General features: G+C 37.4%; 1 protein-coding gene across 7 annotated transcripts in view; it reads right to left on the bottom strand.

Annotated features, from left to right (window-relative positions):
• gbf1 (golgi brefeldin A resistant guanine nucleotide exchange factor 1) overlaps nucleotides 1-23,323 on the bottom strand; it is a 90,475-nt gene that overhangs the window by 39,165 nt on the left and 27,987 nt on the right. For all 7 annotated transcript variants that reach the window (XM_039671829.2, XM_089116822.1, XM_039671824.2 and 4 more), the window contains one exon: nucleotides 7,756-7,887. In XM_039671829.2, coding sequence (XP_039527763.2) covers nucleotides 7,756-7,887 — 132 coding nt within the window. The remainder of the gene's footprint in view (nucleotides 1-7,755; nucleotides 7,888-23,323) is intronic.

Raw genomic sequence — 23,323 nt, forward strand, 5'->3', positions numbered from 1 at the left:
GTCATGGGGTTATACGACCCCAATCGACTTTTACTTAATAAAAAAGGTTCCCTTCATCTCTGGAATAAGATTTTGTGACTTTTCATACATTATCTATCTACACACACACACACACACACACACACACACACACAAAAACTGGGCTTTATTCGGTTGTTCTGAAGGTATGTAAAAAAAAAATTACACTTCTGGTCTTTGGGCTCACTATGACCCCACATTGACATGAATGGGAAATGTGAAAAAAAACTAAATATATTTTCTTCATTTCAAAAAAAAAAAAAAAAAAAAAAAATCCGGCATAAATCTGACTTTTTTTTTTTTTTTTTATGAAATGAAGGCCTAGTACTAGAGCATAAATGCAATGTATCATAAAAAAAAATATTTCATATGCAAGCTAATGGTGTAGTTGAGGAATTGTGTGGTATATGGATACAAAAGTACATTCTATATCCAAATACACAACATTAATGAATAGATGAGAAGTAAACAAAAAAAAATAATATATTATTTGTATGTTTAAAAATGTATATTTTTTGTACAATTACTCAATCAATTGTTGGGGTCATATAGACCCCGAAGCCCAGAAGTGTAAACAGTAAATGAAGACAATTTGATGGTTAGTATACATGCATAATAAATTTAAATACAATTTTAATTTGAACTATATTCACAATAGCACATGACCTCTTGTAATGTACCTTACTGCTTAATTTGAACACCAGGTATGTGGTGCATGACAATAAAAGAGCTCTTTAAAATCAAAGCATTAAAATGCTTATAACATCAAGATCCTTTTATACAAATGTCTGTTCTAAGAGTTGGATAACTTGATGACATGGCACAATGACAGAGCAACTTAATTTTGAGTAAAAAATCTGCGAGTGAACTGACCAGCAATGAAGAGGCAAGCCCATAATAAACAGGACCCCTTCCAAACAGCCCATCTCCACGGAAACAACCGCCATAGTCTATTCAGCACAACATCAGAAGTCATCTAAAATACTAATCCTCACTTGGCAAGGTCTACACAGCCGAGCGGGAGAGTCATTGTTGAAATAACTGAAGTCTGGGTGGGGCTGGAGGGTCTTTGTGCATGTGTACGAGAGTATCAAAGAGGTTCAAACAGCTGTCGTGTACTAAAAGGTTAAGTAAAAGTACATTCAGACACCAGGGTGTCCCTTAAGTGAAAGAAAAGCAGCGCGTTAACCCTGAAATAGGCGTGCATGGGCGCCGATCTGGCTCTTCCAGCCAAAAAAACTAAATAGAGCAGAATAGAATAGAAAATGTCCATGAAATCCGTTTTAGATTGTATTGCATCACAAATTGTAACTTGTTTTCAAATGAGTGCCAACTTTCCAAATTAAAACAAGTTACGATCTGAAATGCACATTTCCAAAAAACTCCACGTGCATGGGTTTGTGTGCGCTGGCTGTCATAGTTTTTAGAGGGATAAGTGGCTGTGTAAGTGAGCCTTTGGTTTGAGTACCGGCCTGGGAAAAAGAAGAGTGGGAAAGGGAGAGTGGGAAAAGTGGGATCTGGATATCTGTCAATACGTCCGTCCCCCCGAGCCCACAGACCTCAGGCCTGAGATTGAGCGGAATTAGCCCTCACCAAACAAATTCACAGTGTGTGTGTGTGTGTGTGTGTGGAGACCCCCCAGTGTGCCGTAAGGGCTCAGGTCTCACTGTACACCAATAAGAGGGAACAACAGCAGGGAAGACCTGGTGCATTTGGCTGATAAAAATCACATGTTTTGACTCTTGGTGAGCAAAGAGTGCTCCTCCGCTTAAAGTTTGGTGTGATCAGTTAGCCTAAAACAAAATCACAAGCAGCAGCGATTGTACCAACTTCACTGACATATGACAGGTGAATGACTAAGAATTCCCAATGGAGACCAAAAACAAAGTGTACCAAAGATCACTGCATTTATGTTTCTGGCCAATAGATGTCAGTATTCTGTCTCTGTACTGAAACGCCAGTGAGTTAAACAGACACTCTCCAAAAGAATATTTCTGGGACCAGCACACTCTCTTCTGCCTATTTGTAAGTTTTAAGAACTATTAAAAAAATATCTTCTGTCCACTGAAGAGGACATTTGGGTTTTCAAGAATATACAAGACATACTAGGCTTTTCAGAAATAACAATTTTAACTGATTTACAAAACTAATTTTAAGAGAAGGCAACGGTTTGGTTTATGATGATTTACTACTAGTATCATTTTTATTTTTGTTGTTGCATTTTAAGGTTTCCTCCAAAACTCCATATCGAGGGCTTGGAGCCAGAGGGGCGTAAGTGGCATTTTGGACATTTCGAATATGAGTTCTTTATATCAAAATAAAGGTCTCGATGAGCTCTATCCAATGGTGCCAAAATAACTATCTGAGATCAAACTGTATTAAATAAAGGAACAAAAAGGCTTATCTGACGTTTTTTTTTTTTTTTACTTAAATACTCATTCATGTAAGTATGCCTGTGGTTGCAATGTTTGTGATTTAAGGTTAATAATAGAGATAATTGAAGTGTGGTCAAAATTTTGTTTCGTCTCTCCTGTAAAGTTTGTTAAAAGCCACTTACGCCCATCTAACTCCAAGCCCTCGATATGTCCATATATACAAATATATTAGCAAGAAAATATTACACATTAACAAAAATAAATATTCTTATACGTCTTTGAGAACATACGTGGATAGTTTGCCAGGATTCTGAGCAGAACCAGAAAACTGGAACATAACGCACATGTCCAAGTCTTTACACTGGCTTCCGGTTACATTTAGAATTGAGTTTAAAGCACTTTTACTTGTTTATAAATCACTCAATATATAGCAGATATAAACCCAACAGATCACTTAGTTCAAATCAGTTAGAAATGCCAAGGGTTCACTCAAAGCATGGCGAGTCCGCTTTTAGCTATTACGCCACCCGTAGCTGAACCAGCTTCCAGAAGAGATCAGATGTGCTCCAACAGCAGACATTTAAATCCAGACTCAAAACATATTTGTTTGTTTAGCTGTGCATTTACCAAATAAGCACTGTGCTTCTGACGTCCGACTTTATTTTATCCGTGTCCTCTTATCATTCTTTGTGCTTTAATACATTTTAATCAATGTCTTATTCTTTGTTTTTATTGTCATTCTTATTTTCTATGCACTTGTGATTATTTTGTAGAGGGCTATGTAAAGGGCTTTGAATTCCCATTGTGTATGAAATGTGCTTTATAAAGTTGTTGTGTAGTTGTTCTGGTGCAACTTCACAAGATCAAAAAGGTGCGTGGAAGAAAAGCAAAGAAATTTTGGGACAATACCAGCAACACCTGCGAAATGGAGAGATCGAAATAGTCAGCTTGCCTAAATGAACCAAACTAGGCAAGGCTAGGCTAGTTTATGTATATTGATTTGAAGTTGAGGAGAAAACATGCATTTCCAACATTTATGATATTAGTTTTACAGACTCAAGGCGTGCAAAAGGTATACGAATCAGACAGAAATTGTGATTTAAGTCCTAATGTTCTCTAAGTGACACTAATATACAAAATAAACAAACATATAAATTATTATTAGTCCACACTCCACATATTATCATTTTTATTTTTTTAGTGTGTTCTCAAGTTTAGACTTCAGCTTCACACCCATACAAACCATACTATAAAACCATATCTGACATTTGAATATCTGACGTCTGAAGAGTCAGTGATCAATTATAGTCTATAACCAAAATCCAAAGTTAAGACCCCTGCATCACAGTGAGTTGTGAATCAATCAGAGCTGTTAATGTAAGACCTATAATGTGTGTCTGTACTGTATGTCTATGGAATGCTAATTGGGAGTAATGATAATGTCACTCTTCATGGCAGATTAGAGCAGTCTGAATGAGCATAACCCATCAGTCAGCACACAGCCTCTCACATACCTAAAGGTCATTTAATCACACACTCATACGAGTGCATTAATATGTCACGCTCGTCAGGAGTGCTCACCTGGGATTAGCACAGCTCTGTGTGTGTGTGAGCGAGAGAAGAAAAAAGAGAAAGAGTGTTGACGCTCTGCTGAGAAAGAAAAGAGTACATTATGTATGTTACTCAGGAAAAAAGAAAGTATAAAAAAAATACATGCAGTGTGTGCAGTGTAAATTCAATTTATACAGTATTGGCCAAACCGAAATAAATATTAGGCCAATAACATCTAAAAAAAAAAAAAAAAAAGCACACTTATTGTTTGAATAAAATGATACATTTACAGCCAGGTGTGCTGCTGCTAGTACTGTTTAACAAAATCACTTATGTACTCCAGGAAAATATGCATGTGCGACAACTAACCCTTATCCTACAACGGGCCAAGGTTTGGAGATCTACAGCGCAGGTTGCCATAGCAACCACTCCTGATGAGATCCTGGCATCATGGGGGATTGGGAACAAGGGTGCATCTGGGGTGACAGCAGCTCGCAGGGTGTCCAGAATTAGTTTAGTTGATCTGTGTGTCTATCTATTGCATTCCAATGGTAAATGTACTTCTGCTATACACACACACACACACACACACACACTCGAGTGTGCATTGTTTTTTTCTAATAACTCAACGGCCCAGAGTCACTTATTATGCATATACTACAGTTACCATGCCTCAAAACATTGTTCAGATGAAGTATTTCAAGACATTTGTCAGGTTTTTGCTCTTGTGTGTAGGACTCCAAATGGTGCTCGGCAGCAGCGTCTCTACTAATAGCGAAACTACGTTTATCTGCTTCAAGAACAGCGCCTTTATTACCTCGCTAGTGAGAAATTCATGTGGCTTTTAGGTTGCTAAACTATTTTACTGATAATTCGTCAGAGCAGCACTGACAACGTGTTTCTGTGCGAGTGTGTGTCCGTACTGTACTGTATGCGTGTTTGAGTGGGAGAAAGAGTATGAGCTTTCAGTACATATGAAACGTAATTTTGTGGCAAAAACATGGAAATAATATCCTATTGTTTTATTTATTTATTTGCTTTGTCAGTGTCATTGATATGGAACTGTAATGTGGTCAAGACCTGCCAGGAACTAGTTTAGCAGTGCGTTTCCCTGAAAACAATAGCACACCTTGCACGTCAGGCAATCAGATTCAAGCATTCAACAGCCCCCATAGTATGTATGCATGTATGTGCGTGCATATATATATATATATATATATATATATATATATTAGTGCTGTCAAATTATGAAAATATTTAATTGCGATTGATTGCATTAATATCATAACTAACTTGCGATTAATCACAAATTTTTATCTATTCTAAAAGTCTCTTAATTTCTTTTTGTCCCATTATTTTTTTCTCCTTTTAATGCTCGTATTAACATGGAAAAGTGGATCGGCTTGCTTTGTGCAAATGTTTTTAATTGGCATACAGTGTTGGCATCACACTAACATTCTCACTTGAAGCAAATAATCTCTCAATGTAACACTGTCCATCAATAAAATGCTGAAAGAAATACTGACGGGGTCCTGATATTGACGAGGGGGCGGAGAATTCGCATCAGCTGTGTGTGAGCGTGGCCATTATCGAGTGGCATTTCAGACTGGACATGCAGCGATTGCGATGATGATAGTTCACAACGACAAAACACATAGATCACTTTGGTCTTGTCAATGGAACCATTGAAATGAATGGGTTTCATAGCGCAGCGCCGCGCATGCCGCTTCCTGTTGCAAAAGCATGTGAAAAAAACTACAAAGCTCGCTAGGCCAAAAAGATTGTTAATATCACGATAAAAAAAATGTTTACGCCGTTAAAATGGGTTTGCTTTAACGCCATTAATAACGTGTTTAACTGACAGCCCTAATAATTTTTATTTGTTTCGTGAACCAAAGAATATTATAGAATCTTGAAAATGTCTTCATTGATTTTAAGGCATAATTTTACTTTTGTTTTAGATTTTTAAAAATGCTGATATTTTGTTTATTTCCAGGTTTACATTAGATTTTTATTCTTAGAATTAATATTTAATGAAAAAAAAATACATACAAAAGCTTTACATCCCAGATATCCACTGAGTACTGTATAATGTTATGGCTTAGACAGAGCACCTGTAACATCAATAAAACCATCCTTCAGTTTTGCAAACCATACAGCTGTTTGACAAGTGCTCTCAAAGTAGATTTTTCAAACAACTGACTAGTTATGGGAGAGGGGAGAAAAACTAGAGACGGCTTGTATCTTGAACGGGGTGCTGGTTTCACACTTTGATCCAGCACTAGCAGCATCTGGCCATATTTCCCTAACAAGGAAGAGGACATTCTGTGCCGATCACAACTGCTGAAAAACAAGGTCTCCTGTGTCAAAGAGAAAATAGAGTCCATCCATCATGACTTCTGCTGAGAAGTGCATTCAAAGATGACGTTGACCTCTTTGGAGATTATTTGACTGGTGGGCTAAGATGCGATGAATAAAACTAAAAGACCATTAATGGGAAAATTCAACCAAAAATTAATACTTCATCCTCTCACCCAAATGGACTGCATTTATATAGCGCTTTCATAGACCCAATGGTCACCAAAGCGCTTTAAATTTGCCTCACGTTCACCCATTCACTCACTCATTCGTACACCGACGGTGTATGTTTGTATGACAAAACACAAATATGTAATGATTTTATTTTCTTTTTTTTCATCATTTTTATGATTAAGTTACAACACAAAAATAATAATTGTCATTTTTGGTGCTTGCCAGCCCCTGGTCAAGCAGCTGCTGAACGTCTCTTTTGTGTTTCACAGATGAAAGATCATTAGACAGGTTTAGAAGGACAATTAAAGACTTAAAATATAAAAAAAAAACAAATTATATCTTTTTATTTATTAAATAAATTTATATTTTATTTATATATTAATATATTATATATTACAAATATTTATATATTAAATATATATTTTATTTATTTATTAAATAAAATATTAATTTAAAATGATGAATGTTTGTGTTAATATTTATCGATGATAGTATACACTACTATTTAAAAGTTTGGGGTCAGTAAGGTTTTTGATTATTTTTGAAAAAAAAAAGTCTCTCATGTACGGAGCCCCACACATGACATGGCATGAATTTTTTATTATTATTATTATTTTTATTTTTTTACAATTGTGGATCCACAATATAGGCCTACAATTCGTTAACATGACTTACTAATACATCAGCATATTTTAATTCATTCCCTCGTTTTACTAAATCACCACGTAGATATAATTTGTTCCCTTGTTTTAGCTAGTAAACGAATTGGTTAAACGTGGCCACAATTTACTAAAAACAAGGGGATGAATTAAGTAGTGGCATGAATTCTTAATTCATGGCCACAATATATTTCTCTAAATGTGATGTGCGGGGCTTCATACTTGTGCTCACCAAGGCTGCATTCATTTGATCAAAAATGCAGTAAAAACAGAAATATTGTAAATTACTCCAATTTAAAATAACTGAAACAATGCTGAAAACAGCTATGCTGCAAAACATTAAAAATGTCTTTACGGTCACTTTTGATCAATTTAATGCATCTCTGCTGAATAAAAATCATACTTACAAAAAAATCGTACTGACCCCAAATGTAAGCACTAGTGTATGTATATTAAATGTATTCATATTTCTACATTAACAATTGGATAACCTCTGATAACCAAAAGAATATGGAAAAAAAAAAAATCTTAATTACATTTAATTTAGCATCTAATATTCTGGAGCAAGGAAAAAAAAACATGAAACAGTTTCTTATTTCTCAGACACAATAAAAACTTACCTATAAGGCCATATGACAAGAACTTGTTGACCGATGTGAGAGCAAGACCTGTGATTGGTCCAGTTGTGTCCTCTGAGCGGATCACCTCCAGGAAAGGTCTAAGAAACACATTGGGTTCCACATCGGAAAGATCTAGAATTACAAAAAACAAGTTTAGTTCAGAGGAGAGAGCAATTCAACCTACTGACAAACACATGATGAATAAGACACTAGTCAGTTACTATTTTCAGCTTGTAGAACAAATTGTTCAATTGCTAAAAATAATTGTGTTCTTTATAAATCATTGGGATATACATGAACAATGATTTATAAGACATGTGCCAAGGCTGAAATTACGAACCTGTGTTGCATACATGTAAAAAAAGATGCAACAGGGCAGAAAGGTACAGCCAGGGAGCGGGTTAAGAGAAGGCTGTTTCTTATTCACCTTGGCAGAGTGGAGTATCTTATTACAACTCTGTTTCCAAAAGCTCTTGTTTAAAGCAGCTGTGTAGGATGTAGGATTTAGCATTAATGAAAATGACTGAACTCGTTGGGGTGGGAGGACTCTGCTGCTAGCTTGGTGAAGTAACAGCTGTTGGGAAAATTAAAGCCTCTCTCTCATCATTAGGGATGATACCGCTTTTTATAAACGGAGTAAGAGTGGTACTTTTTTTCTGTAATGCACACTTTGATACATGTATTTTTAGTAATGCTACAATTTTTAGGTAAAGTAAAATTGATGATTTGGGGTTAGATTGCTTAATATTTTCATGAATCAACTCTTACGTAAGAGATTGGTTCTGGGTCACCATTACCAAGGATGAACAATGATGCAATATGGTACATGCAAATACAAAAAATGCAAAATAAAAGAGTTTTTCAAACGGGAAGGAAAAAAAAATCAGGATTGTATGTTGTTGATCAATTTAGATTTACTTGGTTATGCATGCATCATATTTTTAGAAAACTCGTGTTAAATTTAAGTATCAAATATCAGGCTTTTGATGAACATTTACCATTGTATCACATTGCATTACATATTTTTCCCCCACATTAAAAACTACATTGAAAATGCTTACTAAAATTATACCATCTTACAAATAAATAATAGGGACAACTGTCATATATATCAGCAACTGCACCAAATTGAATATTTTTGCTCAGTTTGGACCTCTGAATAATTGGACCTATCCTCAAGTATAAGCTCCAATTTTATCATATATTATTACTCTATGAGACATAAAAACAAAAAAACTATGCAAACATTTTTTTAAAGATTAGGTTCAATAAACCGTTCAATTTGTAAAAACAAATAGACAAGAGAAAGAGCCATTTGGAAAACAAAAACTCACATCACAAACTTCATCTTGGTAATATTGATAAAGGACCATTAATAATGCATTTGTATGCTTCTTGGTATTGGTTTTAGCACAAAAACATTACCCCAGTCAGATCCAAAACAGATACTACCAGGGTGTATAGATGTGCTGACCTCCCGATGCTAAACTAAAAGACCATACAATTTGCTTGTATCAAAGTTGAAAAATCAGATGCATTCTACACAGTGCGTCCCATACAAGAATTCCCGATGAGAACAGCAGAGGCCAAGAAATAAACGGCCTGATACAAATTTAGGCCTGCAGCTCTGAGTTTATTGATGAGCTTTTATAAGAAATAAGCACCACACATAAAGCCTTAATCTAACAGAGCCAACAAAACACAGCTGCAGGATGCAACATACTTCATTATCTTCGCCAAGCTCTTTATTTGTGGATGGGAAAGCACCTCGGGCCAATCCACCCGAGCGCGGGGAACAGCCCCTCTGAGAACGCCGGCGAGAGGGGGGCGAGGGTTACAAAATACAAACCAGGTAAAACAACAATGGAAAAATTAGTGGAGTCACGAAAACCTGCTGCGAGTGTCGAGCCGAGGCGCAGCTTGCCATAGCAATACTAGGCGGATTAGGGTTCCCCCGAACAGCTACTTTGACGCAAAAAAACAACTCGTGACTTCAAAGCCCGAGTCGAGCCTCAGCCAATTTTACAGAGCGCACATATGACTGCCGAGTATTAGCTTGTGATATCTAATACGCCTGCGGCTTGTTTGGAGATAAAATATTAAATCATTTGAAAATTTCCACACTTTGTCTTATCCGCAGCCAGGTTGCTTCTAGACTCTCTTCCAAAAGCAAATCTTCTGTTGCGCAGTTTCTTTGGGGAACTTGATGTTTTCTTTGTATTCTCGTGGGGGAAAAGCTCAGTAATGCTCCATTCCTACAGTGAAAACTCTTTGACGGTGCAGCAGTATCTGATAACAAGGGTCTCAAGTGCTTACCACTTAACCCAAGTTCAAGAAAAGCCAAAGAAATTGTGGAGGGCAGAAGAATAACAAAAGTTGCTTTGAAATCAAGTCGAAGAAACAGTCGCCAAGCTTCGAAAACACAGGACCAAACAACTCTGCTGTTAGCGCGTTCCTTCAAACCCAGAAACTTTTAAAGGTGGGCTTAGACTATATTACTTTACAGTGGAAGAGAGAGTCAGGAGTGAAGTGGTGGCGATGAAGGGAGAGGGATCTCAAATGAATCTGTCAATAGAAGCTAATAAAGTCTTCATCAGAAGCGATCACCCCATAAGTGCCACCTTCACTGCAGCTAGTCTCTCAGATTGGAGAACTCAATTGTGTTCTATTGATCCAGCCGGCCATCGGCGGCTAGTCGCACTGCCTACCCCCACGTGCGCCTATCTTCTTAAATAAAGGCTAAATATGACTCGGTTCTTCAGTGCAATCTCCGGGGCCATGCAGGGAAATAAAGAAATTGAGGTGTTGGACCATGATGGTGAGACAATCACACAGTAACCAGGGTGACCTCTGTGTGACATTGGCCAAAATAAAAAAGGGATTAAAGTCGGTCACCCATCCATGTATGCCACGGCTAAGGGTTTTGAGTCTCTAAGTATGTGCGTGTCCTTGGAGAACAAGCTCAGAAAATTGAGCAACGGCACGGCACGGCTCCTAACAATCTCCCTTAAGATTCAATTGTGCCTGTACATAACTAGCAGAGGAGCTGTTCGCAAAAACACAGGCTATGGCTCATCTCCATGATATTTCATTGCTTCATAATGCACAAATACGGCATTTTCATTGTATTTCAAGTTTCGCGAGATATCAAGTTTTCCCACCGCATCGGAAACGACACAATGGTGTGTTCTGTTGTGCTCGCTGTAGGTTTAAACTCTGATGAGTGGACTGAGTCTGGTTTAACAGCCGCCTGTGCAGCCGAGTGTGACTGGTACCTCCGCAAATATCCCCGGACCCCGGGGCCCCTGGGAGCACCTAGAGGAGATGCCACTGCCACACATTACACATGCACATCAATTGGCACTGGTGCAGAAAGAGCTTAAAACAGAGCACAGTTTAAGCGGTTGAGGGTCTGAGCTATAAATGTACATAACAGCAGAGCAATGTCGAGAACAGCATTAAAACTGCGTTACACTGATCCAAATGCATCCTGAGGAGCACAAAAAGCAGGTTTTCGAACATAATTCAGATTCACCCTATTTTCTAAATACAAGTTATAGATCTAATTGTGAACAATTCATTCATGCAGGTGTTTTTTTTTTTTTTTTGATAGAACTTGTGTTTATTCAAAACGTTGCTACTTCCATTTCACTGCAAAGTAAGGTCCTTTGTTTTATGCCGCCCTTTGCTTTTAAGACCCATAATCACTTATCAAACTCTTTGAACTGTTACTGAGGGGAATAAGAGTTTACAGAGTATACAGCTCAGTCAGTGTTTCCTAAAAGACGTTACATTATGTGAATCTGTTTTAAAAAGACGCCAGACTTTTTCTACTGATTTATGCATTTAGCAGATGTGAATAATAGCTTAATGTAAGATATTGTATTTATCTAAATAACATGGCTTGTTTTTAATTCAATTTTATTTTTATTTATAATTTAAAAGGTATATTATCAATCAATCAAGCTCAAAATAAAAGCAATAAAGAAGATTATTTAAAAAAAGATGATATAAAGCCCTTTTTGTTGAATTAGCAAAATAACTGTATTGTGAAATTTGTACCATGATATAAATGTGATAGTGATAACATTAACATTTTGGTTTGCCACCCACGCCATACAGTATTAATAAGTGATTACTTTGAATATTCCTACACTCACAGGAATTAAAAATAAGAGAAGGTAACTACAAACAGAGATAAAAACTACCCAAATAATCCAGTATCCAGTTTCCTAAACTGTTTGAGATTTCCCCCCTGTAGTAAATGTAACTAAAGCATCACTGACAGATCAGAATTCCACAGGAGCAACGTTACACCACACAAACAAGAGGAGGCAATTTTCCACCAGACTTTATAGACCTGTGTGTCTGTGTGTGTGTGTGTGTGTGTGTGTGTGTGTGTGTGTGTAGTACAGCTATTCAGAGAAGCAAATGATCAGGCTACAGCAGCAGTAATACAAACAGTGGCTGACTCTCAGTACTAGACCCGCTGGGCCTTTGTGTTTGTTTAATCTAATCACAAAAGAATGAATAACTTAATTTGTCAGACCGCTATGTCACATATTTTAGACAATCATGCCGCCCAAGTGTCTTTTGTCAGACTGAAAACAGCTATCCTCTTTGCTTTACAAGTAGGGTAGTTAGGGTACTAAAATTTCAGGGTATTTTTTTTTTAGGGTATAACGTTCAAAATAGAAACCATTGACGTTCAGAGAGCGCATAACAAACACGAACGAGAGCGTTTGAAAGCAACGTCTATCAGCAGGTTCTGAATATACCTGGTACTGAGTACCAGCATTCCCGCATTACCAGTTCAATCAACTTTTTATTTTAGTACCGACTAGTACCAGTATGTTTAGCAACCCTTTACAAGAGTACAATGAATAGGGGTAGGCGATATACCAGTAGATATGATTAACTGGTAGAAATTTTGTAGTAGAGACTCTATCGCAGTTATGCTCTCATACTTGCAATTTGCAAACTAAGCAGTGAAAGACAACTCGTTTCCGTATATGGGCACGTTTGTCTGAAAGATGGTTTCTCTTTTAGCAAAAATAACTATCGTGAAATAAAAACTCATATTGTGATAAAAGATAATATATACTCTTTGAACGAAAGAAGGAATAAATATATGTGCATCAAACCTTGGCCCACTCTCTAGTCTCCATACAGATAAGCGCCAATTGAGACTCAATTGAGAGAGTTCACAAGCCCACAGTGTAAATTACCTCCAAAAACAAAACGACCCTCAGCCTACAAGGGTTGCGAATGGGGGCGAGCAGGGGAGGTGGGGGGGTGGAGCATCCCGTGACCAAGCCAGCAGCCCAAAACCAAACACTGATGGTTATTGATCTGCTAGTGGAATTAGAGCCGGGTCTTTCCAGTAGCCTGCTCTAATGCTGCAAGAGATGGGACGAACTAACAAGGCCAGCACGGCTAAAGCAAACCCAGTGAGACTTCTCATCTCAGGCCCCAACCACAGCCTGATCCATCTACGGGGAGGAGTTTGACGCATGTCAACGCGCTTCTCGCCCGTCCGCTCTTTTCTCTCCTGCCTCTTGAAGAAAATTGGCACTTGTCGAAGAGAGCAATTAGGTTGTAACAATGTTATGGAACTCCATACGGTCGTTCAGTGCAACCCACAGTGGTGTTTTATAAATGCGCCGAACAATGCTCGCCACAACCTAAACAGGCAATTTGAAAGCCCCAGAGAAATTAAAACTTTTCTAAAAGCTTCCAAAGTAACTCATTGACAATATTTCCCCTTACAGTGTGATATGAAATGAAGGGATGAAATATTGTTTGCATTTATAATGCACAGGATCCAAATGTCTCATTTTGCCGTCTGGCCTTCGAAAAAAATTGCTTTAAACTTAAAAAAAACCCACACAAACAACAACAAAAAAAAATTCTCTTAAACAACTTTAGTTGATTTGAACTACAATAAAAGTTTTTTTCTTACCCAAACTTACCCAAAAAACTTACCCAAAAAAATTGGGTAAGTTTTTTTTGGGTAAGTTTTTTTAAGGGGATTCAAGGTTTTATTCAGCAAAGATACACACACACACACACATAATGCTGAGAATTAGGTGTGAGCAGACCAAAATCTAGATCGAGGAATAAGCAATTTTATGACATGTTAACATTTAGGACACGTTTTGCTCTATATTTTCTCTTTACTGCATATCTTCACTTTCACATACGTAAAGCAATCGATAAAGCAGAATGTACCAGTTTTTACCAACTTTTTAAAATCATTATATTTTAAAAAGTTGCATTCTGCTTTATTGAGATATCAAAAGTGACGGTATAAAAGATTTCTATTTCAAATAAATCGTTATTTAGAACTTTCTATTCATCAAAGAATCCTTAAAGCTGCATTCTGTAACTTGTTTGGGTTAAAAATGACCCAAATTTAAATTTGAGCAAGTACATAATCAGCCAGTGTTCAAAACTATCAGAAATTCGAGCTTGTCTTTGCGTTACATCTGTACATATAAAGAAGGAGTCTCGGCTAGTAGGCTAAATTGCGAGTGAGGATGCTGGAGGGGGAGATTTATAGGCTTTTCTCACAGCACTTGATATAATTAAACTTACCAATTTGATGGCGGATCCAGGAAGGTTCAAACAACAATAACCAGTGACAACTAAAAATTCAACCGTTGTAAAATGCAAAATACTTCGCTCGGACTTTGGAGAGAGACTGCAACCGAGTCCACACGAAAACAAGGATAATATCGGAAGGGCATTAAATGTAGTCACGTAATGTTGTTAACATTAACAATTTGAGAACAAAGTATAATTTGAATGGTTTGACGTGATATGATAAGCAATCGTTAGATTTATTCAGCGCGATTTACTGCAATGCATGTTTTCCCTTAGATAACATTTTCTGGTGAAAATTCTTATGGTGGTCATACTTCCAAAAAGTAGAATCTGTGATCTGCCGAGGCAGAATCCGCACAAAGTTAATAATCCGGCGAATAACTGAAATTGCAGATCTCGAACAGAGATGGCGACAGAGGTAAAATGCAGAACAGCAGCTTTAACAAATTTATCATGAATTTCCGTACAAATATTAAGCAGCACAACTGTTTTTAACACCAATGATAATAAATGTTTCTTGAGCACCAAATCAGCATAATAATACACCAAGTAAGCCTGTAATAATAGAGCCCAAAGCATTGTGGTAATATGAAAGTTTTTTTCTCTCATTTTGAATACATTTTGAAGTAAATGTCAGTAAAATAAACAGATAATATCCTGGTAGAAAATTAACAGTACCTAGCTTTTCTGGTTTACTACAGAATTTTTTCTTACTGTGTGTGATTTCTGAAGGTTCATGTGACACTAAAAACTGGGGTGATATAGCTGCTAAAAATGTAACAACATAATAAAATAGAAATGACAGTTTTACTGTATTTTTGATCAAATAAATCCAGCACTGTTGAGCATTAGACACATCTTACAACAACAAAACTCAAAGACTCACTTTTCAATGTGTACAAGCATAAAGTAAAAAAAGAAAAAGGCCTAAAAGAGGGAAAGAGTGAAAGAGAGGGTAGGCCATTATAAATGTTAATTGTTGTGATGCATCAAGAGGCCTGTTCTTGAAGATCAAAGCTCTTAACATTAGGTAAGGTAATGAGAAGGGGCTCATGAGCAGTGGTCTAACATTTAAGCACTACTGACCGGGAGCGCAGAGCATTTGGAGGAGCGCGGTTTTTTATGTGAGGAATGAGAAAGTGACAGCACAGCACTACCTTCACTGCACAAAGATAAACAACTGGCCTGTTTAGCTAGCCCTCAACCCTAATCCCGGCCTTTTCTTCTCTCTCCTCCACCTCATCACTCTCCCCTGCACTCGAGGGGCAGCCGGGGATTTGTTTGCTGCACCTTGAGGCCGATATTAAAAAAAAAAAAATAAAGTGCAGAAGAGATTTTGAGTGACAAAGGCAAACAAATAAACAGCAGGGCTAAAGGCGACCTTTGACCTGGGGGGCTTTGTTTAAATCACCCTCCAGTCATTTTGAGCAGATTCAAATGCTGTTAGTTTTGACAGAGGTGAAATGCTGCTAGTGTGAGAATGAACTCTACTTTCAGGGATTATATGTGGAAAGGTGGGAGATACGATAAAGAATTTAAGGGTTCTGCCAATACAGCACATAAAAACTTTTTTAAATCTAAAGATGCTGAAAAAAAAATAAAAACAGTATACATGTTGTATACAGATGCTTTTTAAAGAAATACTTAAATTCGATAATAATACATTAAATGGTCAAATGACAGTAAATACATCTATAAACTTCAAATAAATGCAGTTCTTTTGAATATTCAATTTTAAAAAAAGAAAATATCCATCACAGTTTTCACAGTCTAACTGTGATAAGAGAATCAGCAGTTAGCCAAAAATAATAAGCAAATCAGCATATTAGAATCATTTCTGAAGGATCATATGACACTAAAGACTAGAGTAATTATGCAGAAAATTCATCTTTTTTTTTTTTTAAATATATTTCACAATTTTACCGTTTACTGTGTTTTTGATAAAATAAATGTAGCCTTGGTGAGTGTAAGACTCCTTTCAAAAAATCTTTTGAACAGCAGTGATAACTTATTTTATATTATTTTTATATTTTAATATTATTTTTCTCTTAATATTACTGGGAAACAACAATAGGCCCCGGTCCAAACATGATGCATTCATAAACCATGACTTCATTAGTACACAGTCCCTGCCTGGCCAGCACCTGTTATCCAGCAAATAAAATGTATTTTTTATGCTGCATACTTTGAACAGAAGTCACATTATTCCGGCTGACCACAGAGCGGAGTGGAGCCGGGCAGTGAAGAGCAGGCCGGAGCGTACAGTAATGAGTTTCACAGCTTGCTGTCTGCTCATGATGGATGGACTTGTGCTCCAAAATACTTTACGCTCAATCACCTTATAAATAACGGATGTTTTATCATGCTGAATTAAAACATTTGAGAGATGGCAAGCATACGGATTCCAGTTCCGCCGTGCGTGTGTGTGCGAGTGTGTCTCCACCGAGCGCTTCCTGAGGAATGTGTTCCTTCCTGGGTTCCATAAGTCTGTGGTGGGAAGTCTCTAGGAAGCATCCCAGTAGCGTTCAGAGTTGATTTACTGCGTGACATGGTGGCAGAATGATGTGGCCATCACAATATGGCAAGAGTTTCAGTTCTGATACATTACTCATCATGTAAAGCTGCCACAAATTTTACAATGTCACTTGGCTGATGTATCTAGACATTCTTTTCTTCTGATGCAATTCAGTGTATGACGGTTCAAATTTGGTAACATCTATGTCTCTTAAAACTTACTAGGAAAACAAAAATCCTTATAAATATCACTCTGACTTCTAAGAACATGAATCACGATTCAGTAAGGGAGTCAGTTGTGAAACTAAAAGTGAACTGATGCGTGAATCAGACATCACGGCTCGCTGTGCTTGTTGTTGAATGCACTCTTCGATGTCTGATGAAACCACATATGGACGCAGACCAGTTTTCATGACTGCCACCAATGGAATTACAAGTTTGTTTGTTTTTTTTTTTGTTTTTTTTTGGCATTTGCGACTATTTTAGCCACAAACTGGGGCTCTGAAACATTATCAGACAACAGGAAGGGTTACATGATCACTGACTCTATGTTCAAAGTCGTTCATCAAAATGAACGAATCTTTTCCTGAGTCAATTCGTTCATTTCGTTCATTGAATGAACCAAATGACACGAAAAAAGATTCTTTCATTTGGATAAACGAGTTCGAACAGGAGAGTCACGAACGAGCAACACAGAACAGGGCAAGGTGAGCATTTGAGCTTATAAAACGTAAACTTTATTTTTTGTAATAAATAAGCGATCGTTTTGCTTGATATGGCCCTTATTTATCGTCTGGAAAAGCCGTTTGAACAGTTTGCACTGAAACTGTCTTTTGGACCTTGAACCGTTATGTTACCAGTAAAGTCCATTATATGGAGAAAAATCCTGGAATGTTTTAATTTCTTTTCGACTGAAGAAAAAATGACATGAACATCTTGGATGACATGGGGTGAGTAAATTATCAGCCAAGGTGTTTTTTAAAAAAGTGAACTACTCCTTTAACATAATTTACAGATAAAACATTCTTTGCCCAATAATAATTTAAATCCACTCACGCTTGGTTTTCTAATTAAATTCAATCCTTACTCTTTTTATTTAGAAATGGAGAGCTCAGACATCCCCTCAATGTGTCCTTCAGCCGAGGCAGCCCCAAATTAGCACCTCTATTTAGAGGAAAAACAAACAGCCAATATGAGACCCGCTGTTTCCGTCGCATCCTTTGAACGTGTACCCTTGCAGATACCCTCCTGTGTGTCTCGAGTGAGGGTATGGGTGTCCGCAGGGGGTTTGACTGGTGTACACCGTGGGGTTAAGCCTGGGAGAGTGGTCAGCTCGGCAGGATAAATCACCACACATGCTCTGGCTCGGAGTTCATTTCACATGATGACTACTATCATCCACAACTGCATGGAAAGAATGAGGGAGGGAGAAAGGGCAGACTGAAAGAGGAAGGAGAAAAAAGAACAAGGGAAAGAGAAAAGGAAAAAAGCAAGGTGAAGAGAGGGAGAAAGGGGGAGAGATCTGGGCCTTATTTGTTTCACCTGCTGTGTTCCTTCAGTTCCACACTAATAGCATTCCCATGGGGTGTGAGAGCATATCCTGCAAACACGCACTGCAGACTTAGACAACCGGCCTCGGCTACTGTGTTAACAAGACACTGTGAAGCATACTAAAACAAGCCCTGCCAACAATTAGACCACGGTTTGAGCTGATATTCAAGGTATTTATATTAAATAAATAAAAAGTGTTCAACAATATGCCAATATTTCATAATCATGATTTATAAAAACCACTCAAAACGTTGGGCTTTTTGACTCTCCTATGCTCAACAAGGCTCCATTATTTGATTAGAATACAGCAAAATGTAATTTTGTGAAATAGTATAACAATTTTAAATAACTTATACATTTTATAATGTAATTTATTTCTGTGAAAGCACAAATTCATTTTCAGCATCATTACATTAGTCACATGATCCTTCAGAAATCATTCTCATACACCGAAGTAGTGTTGTTTTTGGCGGCCTGTTTTAATTTTAGTTTTAGTCTAGTCTTTGTGTTAAGCTGACATTTTAGTTTTTGTTAGTTTTAGTCATGTTCATACTCTTTTTAGTCTAGTCTAGTTTTAGTCGACGAAAACCGATGACATTTTAGTCTAGTTTTAGTCGACGAAAGACATAGTCTAGTTTTAGTCAATGAAAATTGTATTTTAGTCTCTTTTTAGTTGGCAATTCTTTAACCCAGTCAATATATAAGAAGCCTACCTAGTAGTAGGCTAGCCTATAGACGAAACCAATTTTTTTCTTTTAGCCAAACTCATTTCAAACAATCTTATCTTCTTATAGTTATCTTCTTATATTAGTGTTACCTTATAGACTCAAGAATGCATCCAGGAAGACGCTCTGAATTGAATTTACAACATATTTATTTTACCAACCAAACATGTTAGTAGCCTACACACATGATGAAATTAAAGTTTTTCCAAATGTCATTTTTTCTTTTTCTCCCAAAGACGAATCCCTTTCTCTGTAACAGACTTAACTTTGTTTGTCGTTTATGCTAAAGCCTGTTTCACACATACCCATTTGCAGTGCGTGTTTTTCCCGCACCCATGTTACAGTTATGATTAGCGCTCATACCGCGCGCTCTGGGAGCGGTGCGTGCATAACAGCAGAGCAGAGATCTACACTACCTCAACAACGCGACAAAATGGATGTAGGCTAATTTAAAATACTGATTTGAAATAAAAAATAGAGGATAAATGTTGTGATTGTGGTACAGCCGTAGATCAGTTGCGCACTGCAAACGCAGCACATGTGAAAGCAATAACGCGCGCTGCTCCTGCATACTGCAACACGCACTGCATACACGCTACACACGGAGTGTGTGTGGAACAGCTGTAACTCACGCAACTGCTTCTTCTAAATTATGCCGCGAGTGGGGCTTGAGGATCTGAAGTCGCATGCGTTTGCAAAGTGCGATCTAATGCAGCCCCTGAAGTGACACAGGAAACAGAAATGCTGCATACTAATAATGCAAGTAGGCTAAGCGAGACGAGATAACGTTAACATTTCGTCTCGTCTCGTTTTGGTCAACGAAAATGAAAAGACATTTTAGCATAGTTTTTATTTTTGTAAACCACATTTAGTCTCGTTTTTATTCGTCAACGATATTGCATTATACATTTAGTTATAGTCATCGTCACACGACCAGCATTTACGTTGCGTCTCGTCTCGTTTTCGTCACGTGATAAAGGTTCGTTGACGATGATATTTAGTCATAATTTTCGTTGACGAAAGCAACACTACACCGAAGTGTGATTGAAACAAAATTCAGGATTAATTGATGAACACAACAGGAAGTTCAAAAGAACTGAATTTATTTGAAACATTGTAGAACAATCACATTTTTGAAGAATAAATTATTTTCTTAAAAAAAAAAAAAAAACGTAATCACCACAAACTTTCGATTGCTAGTTTATAAATGTGTGAACTCCAGACGTTTGCTTTGTGACTAATTAAATAACTAAACACAGACAAACATTCAGGCTATTTCATATCTGTTTTGATTGCTTGGTCCTTTGGGTTTTTTTTTACAGGTACATTCACTAAATGCACTGTACTATATTAATTACAGATTACAGCTGTCACACTAACGTCGGGAACACACTTAATGACTAGCTGAAACGACTGAACTGAACACACTAACAGACTTTTCAACGACTGCAACGGTGAACACGGACTAAACGAAACTGTCCCAGACTTGGCGCGTTTGGGCATGATCAGTCGTACGCATCAAGTTACATTCGTAATCGGCCTTACAATCATTAAGTGCGTCCCCGGCTTAAGTAAACAACTGATTCACTTGATCAATCGAAGTGTTTAAATACATTATGAATAAAAATGGCAACAAGGCCGAAGAAGAGCTCTTCACTGCAGCAGAGTACAGCTGACTAATCTCAAAGGTGCTGAACTCTCTCTCTCTGCCTCTCACTTTAACAGAAGCCAGCTGTGTTGCCGCTTACTGCAGCCTGTCTTCATACTACTACCATAAGCCAGAGCGCAAGGGATTCATACATAGCCATTCAAACCAAAATTAAAATTTTGTAGTTCCTTACACCTCATGTCTTTTCTTATTTCTAAACTTTCCTTGACTTCCTTTTTTGTAGAGCAAAAAGACACAATAAAAGGGCATTGTGTGATCATGGCTGTTCCATAAAATGCCAAGTAGTGTGAACAGACCAACATTTTTGTTGTTATTCACTGAGTTTTACCCTACAGTGGACCATTAAATCGAGAATTTCTGAAGCAGATCAACTTAAATCACTGAAAATTAGGAGTGATAAAAACTAAAATATAGAGAACTTTTGTTTTAGTTGTTTTCTCTTCATCATGTTGGGGTCACCATAAACTGTTGTTGGATGGGGAAGAGCTGCATCATATTCTCCACTGCAAAAAATAACAGCTATGAGTAAATGAGCGAACTATCCTTTTTGGATGAACTATTCTGGTCAGTATGAAGTCACCTAATGTAACAGGGATGCAGTGAAGGCCTCTCTGTCCATTCGCACTCAAACTCTGCACACGCTCTTCATTTACATTTACCATTCAGCGAATCCTTAATCAGTATTAAGTGTCAGACCGGCCAGTATTTATGTGATGCTGTGTTTCCAGCCTCCAAGCATTGACAGCAAATCCTGCGTGTGTGTTTTATAAAGCACGGTGGTTAGATGGGTTGGATTAGGCTCAAGTCACCTAATGACTATATTATGAGCCGGTGCATTAAGGAGGATTAATCTTAATCTGAGCTGTTTCAGTTTGCTGTGTGTGAGCGAGTGAGAGGGCAGAGGACCTAGTGAGGAACAACCCAAACACAGCAGAAGAGCATTAATGAAGAGCTCTGAAGGGTCTGAACTGATCAGTCCAGTGTGGACTCCTACAGTATGTGAGAGTTAATGACTGAGATATATGCGTTGATTAGTCGTGGATCAGAATATTTCTGCTTTCTTCCATCCACAGCGACTGCAGATGGTTTCATAGAATAACACTGACTGCGTTTACATTGACGGCAGTAATCTAATTATTGACCTTAGGCCGTGTGTCCACCAAAGCGTTTTTCCACGCGCCTGGTGTATGTTTTCAATTGTTTTCAATGGGAGCGCCACGTTTTTTAAACGCCATGAGTGTAACGAGGCGCTTAGCGTTTTTTCACACTGAAGCGCCGAGCACCCAGCGTTTTTACTGCTCGCCGAGAGTTGAAAAATGTTCAACTTTGGATAAAATGCAGCGCTCATCACTGTCACTTTTTACCCACCCGTCCAATCACAGTGGAGGAGGGGCGGGACTAATACCACACTGACCAACTGTCACAACAATCTTTCACACAAAGTGTGTTGCGGATATTCTGTATCATAGCAGCGAAACGTCTCAACGGAAAAAAACACTGCGCTGACAAAACGCTCTCAAGCGCCCAAAGCACGGCGTCTTCAGCAGAGCGTCTGGCGTTTTCAGCTCGCTAAAAACGCTTTGGTGGACACACGGCCTTATTCAGAATAAGACAATATTCTGAATAAGGTGTTTACATGAGTTGCTTTTAGAATATTCAGTTCATGTTCACGTTTTATATTAATGATATAGAACATTAATGGTACATGATCGTGCAATGTTCCCTCTTTACCATACAGTTTTCATATGGCTTCGTTATGGTACCATATACATTCATTTTTAATTTTACGAAAGCTTCAAGTGCAGTAAATTATTTGTCATTCTATCAGTGCAAATAGATGAGCGGGGCAGATACAAAGTCTAAAGCCATGCTGTCTTGTCTTGTTTGCCGTAAAATGGTTAACCACTGCCGCAAAATCAGCCAAAAACTCCCACACGACTTTAATAGTGTGATTAAAATGTCTATAACGCACTTTGATAATGCGACTACAATAGAAATACTCCACAAGTCTTAATTTGATTTGCGTTTACTTCAAGTATGACTTCAGCCGTATTAAGGTGATCAGAAATCCCAGTTTACATGGTAGTTTCTAAATCAGAGTATTGTCTTGATCGGCTTAATCTATGAATATTGTTGTCCATGTAAACATACTGACTGTTAAAAAACATAATATACATTATATAAATAATCATATTATACATTATGTATTACCAAAATCCTTCAGAGAGCCCCTACAGCCTGTACACTTTACAGCAGATCAAATATTTGTTTAATTTTGGCCAAAAGACATTTAATTCAAATGTTTAATCTTTAATATTTGGCCACTTCTTTACGACAGAAATTAAACAGCCAACATTTTGAAAAAAAAATATGTGACATCAAAACATTCAAAATCAAGCAAGGGTTTAAAATTATTTTGAAATCATGATAATCAGTTTGCATATTTAGAAACAGATTTATTCTTCTGTGTTGGCGTAGGTTTATAAACGATGTACATTACAAA

The sequence above is a fragment of the Pimephales promelas genome, chromosome 11, assembly GCF_988280905.1.
Source record: "Pimephales promelas chromosome 11, fPimPro1.hap1.1, whole genome shotgun sequence".
NCBI classification, from domain to species: domain Eukaryota; kingdom Metazoa; phylum Chordata; class Actinopteri; order Cypriniformes; family Leuciscidae; genus Pimephales; species Pimephales promelas.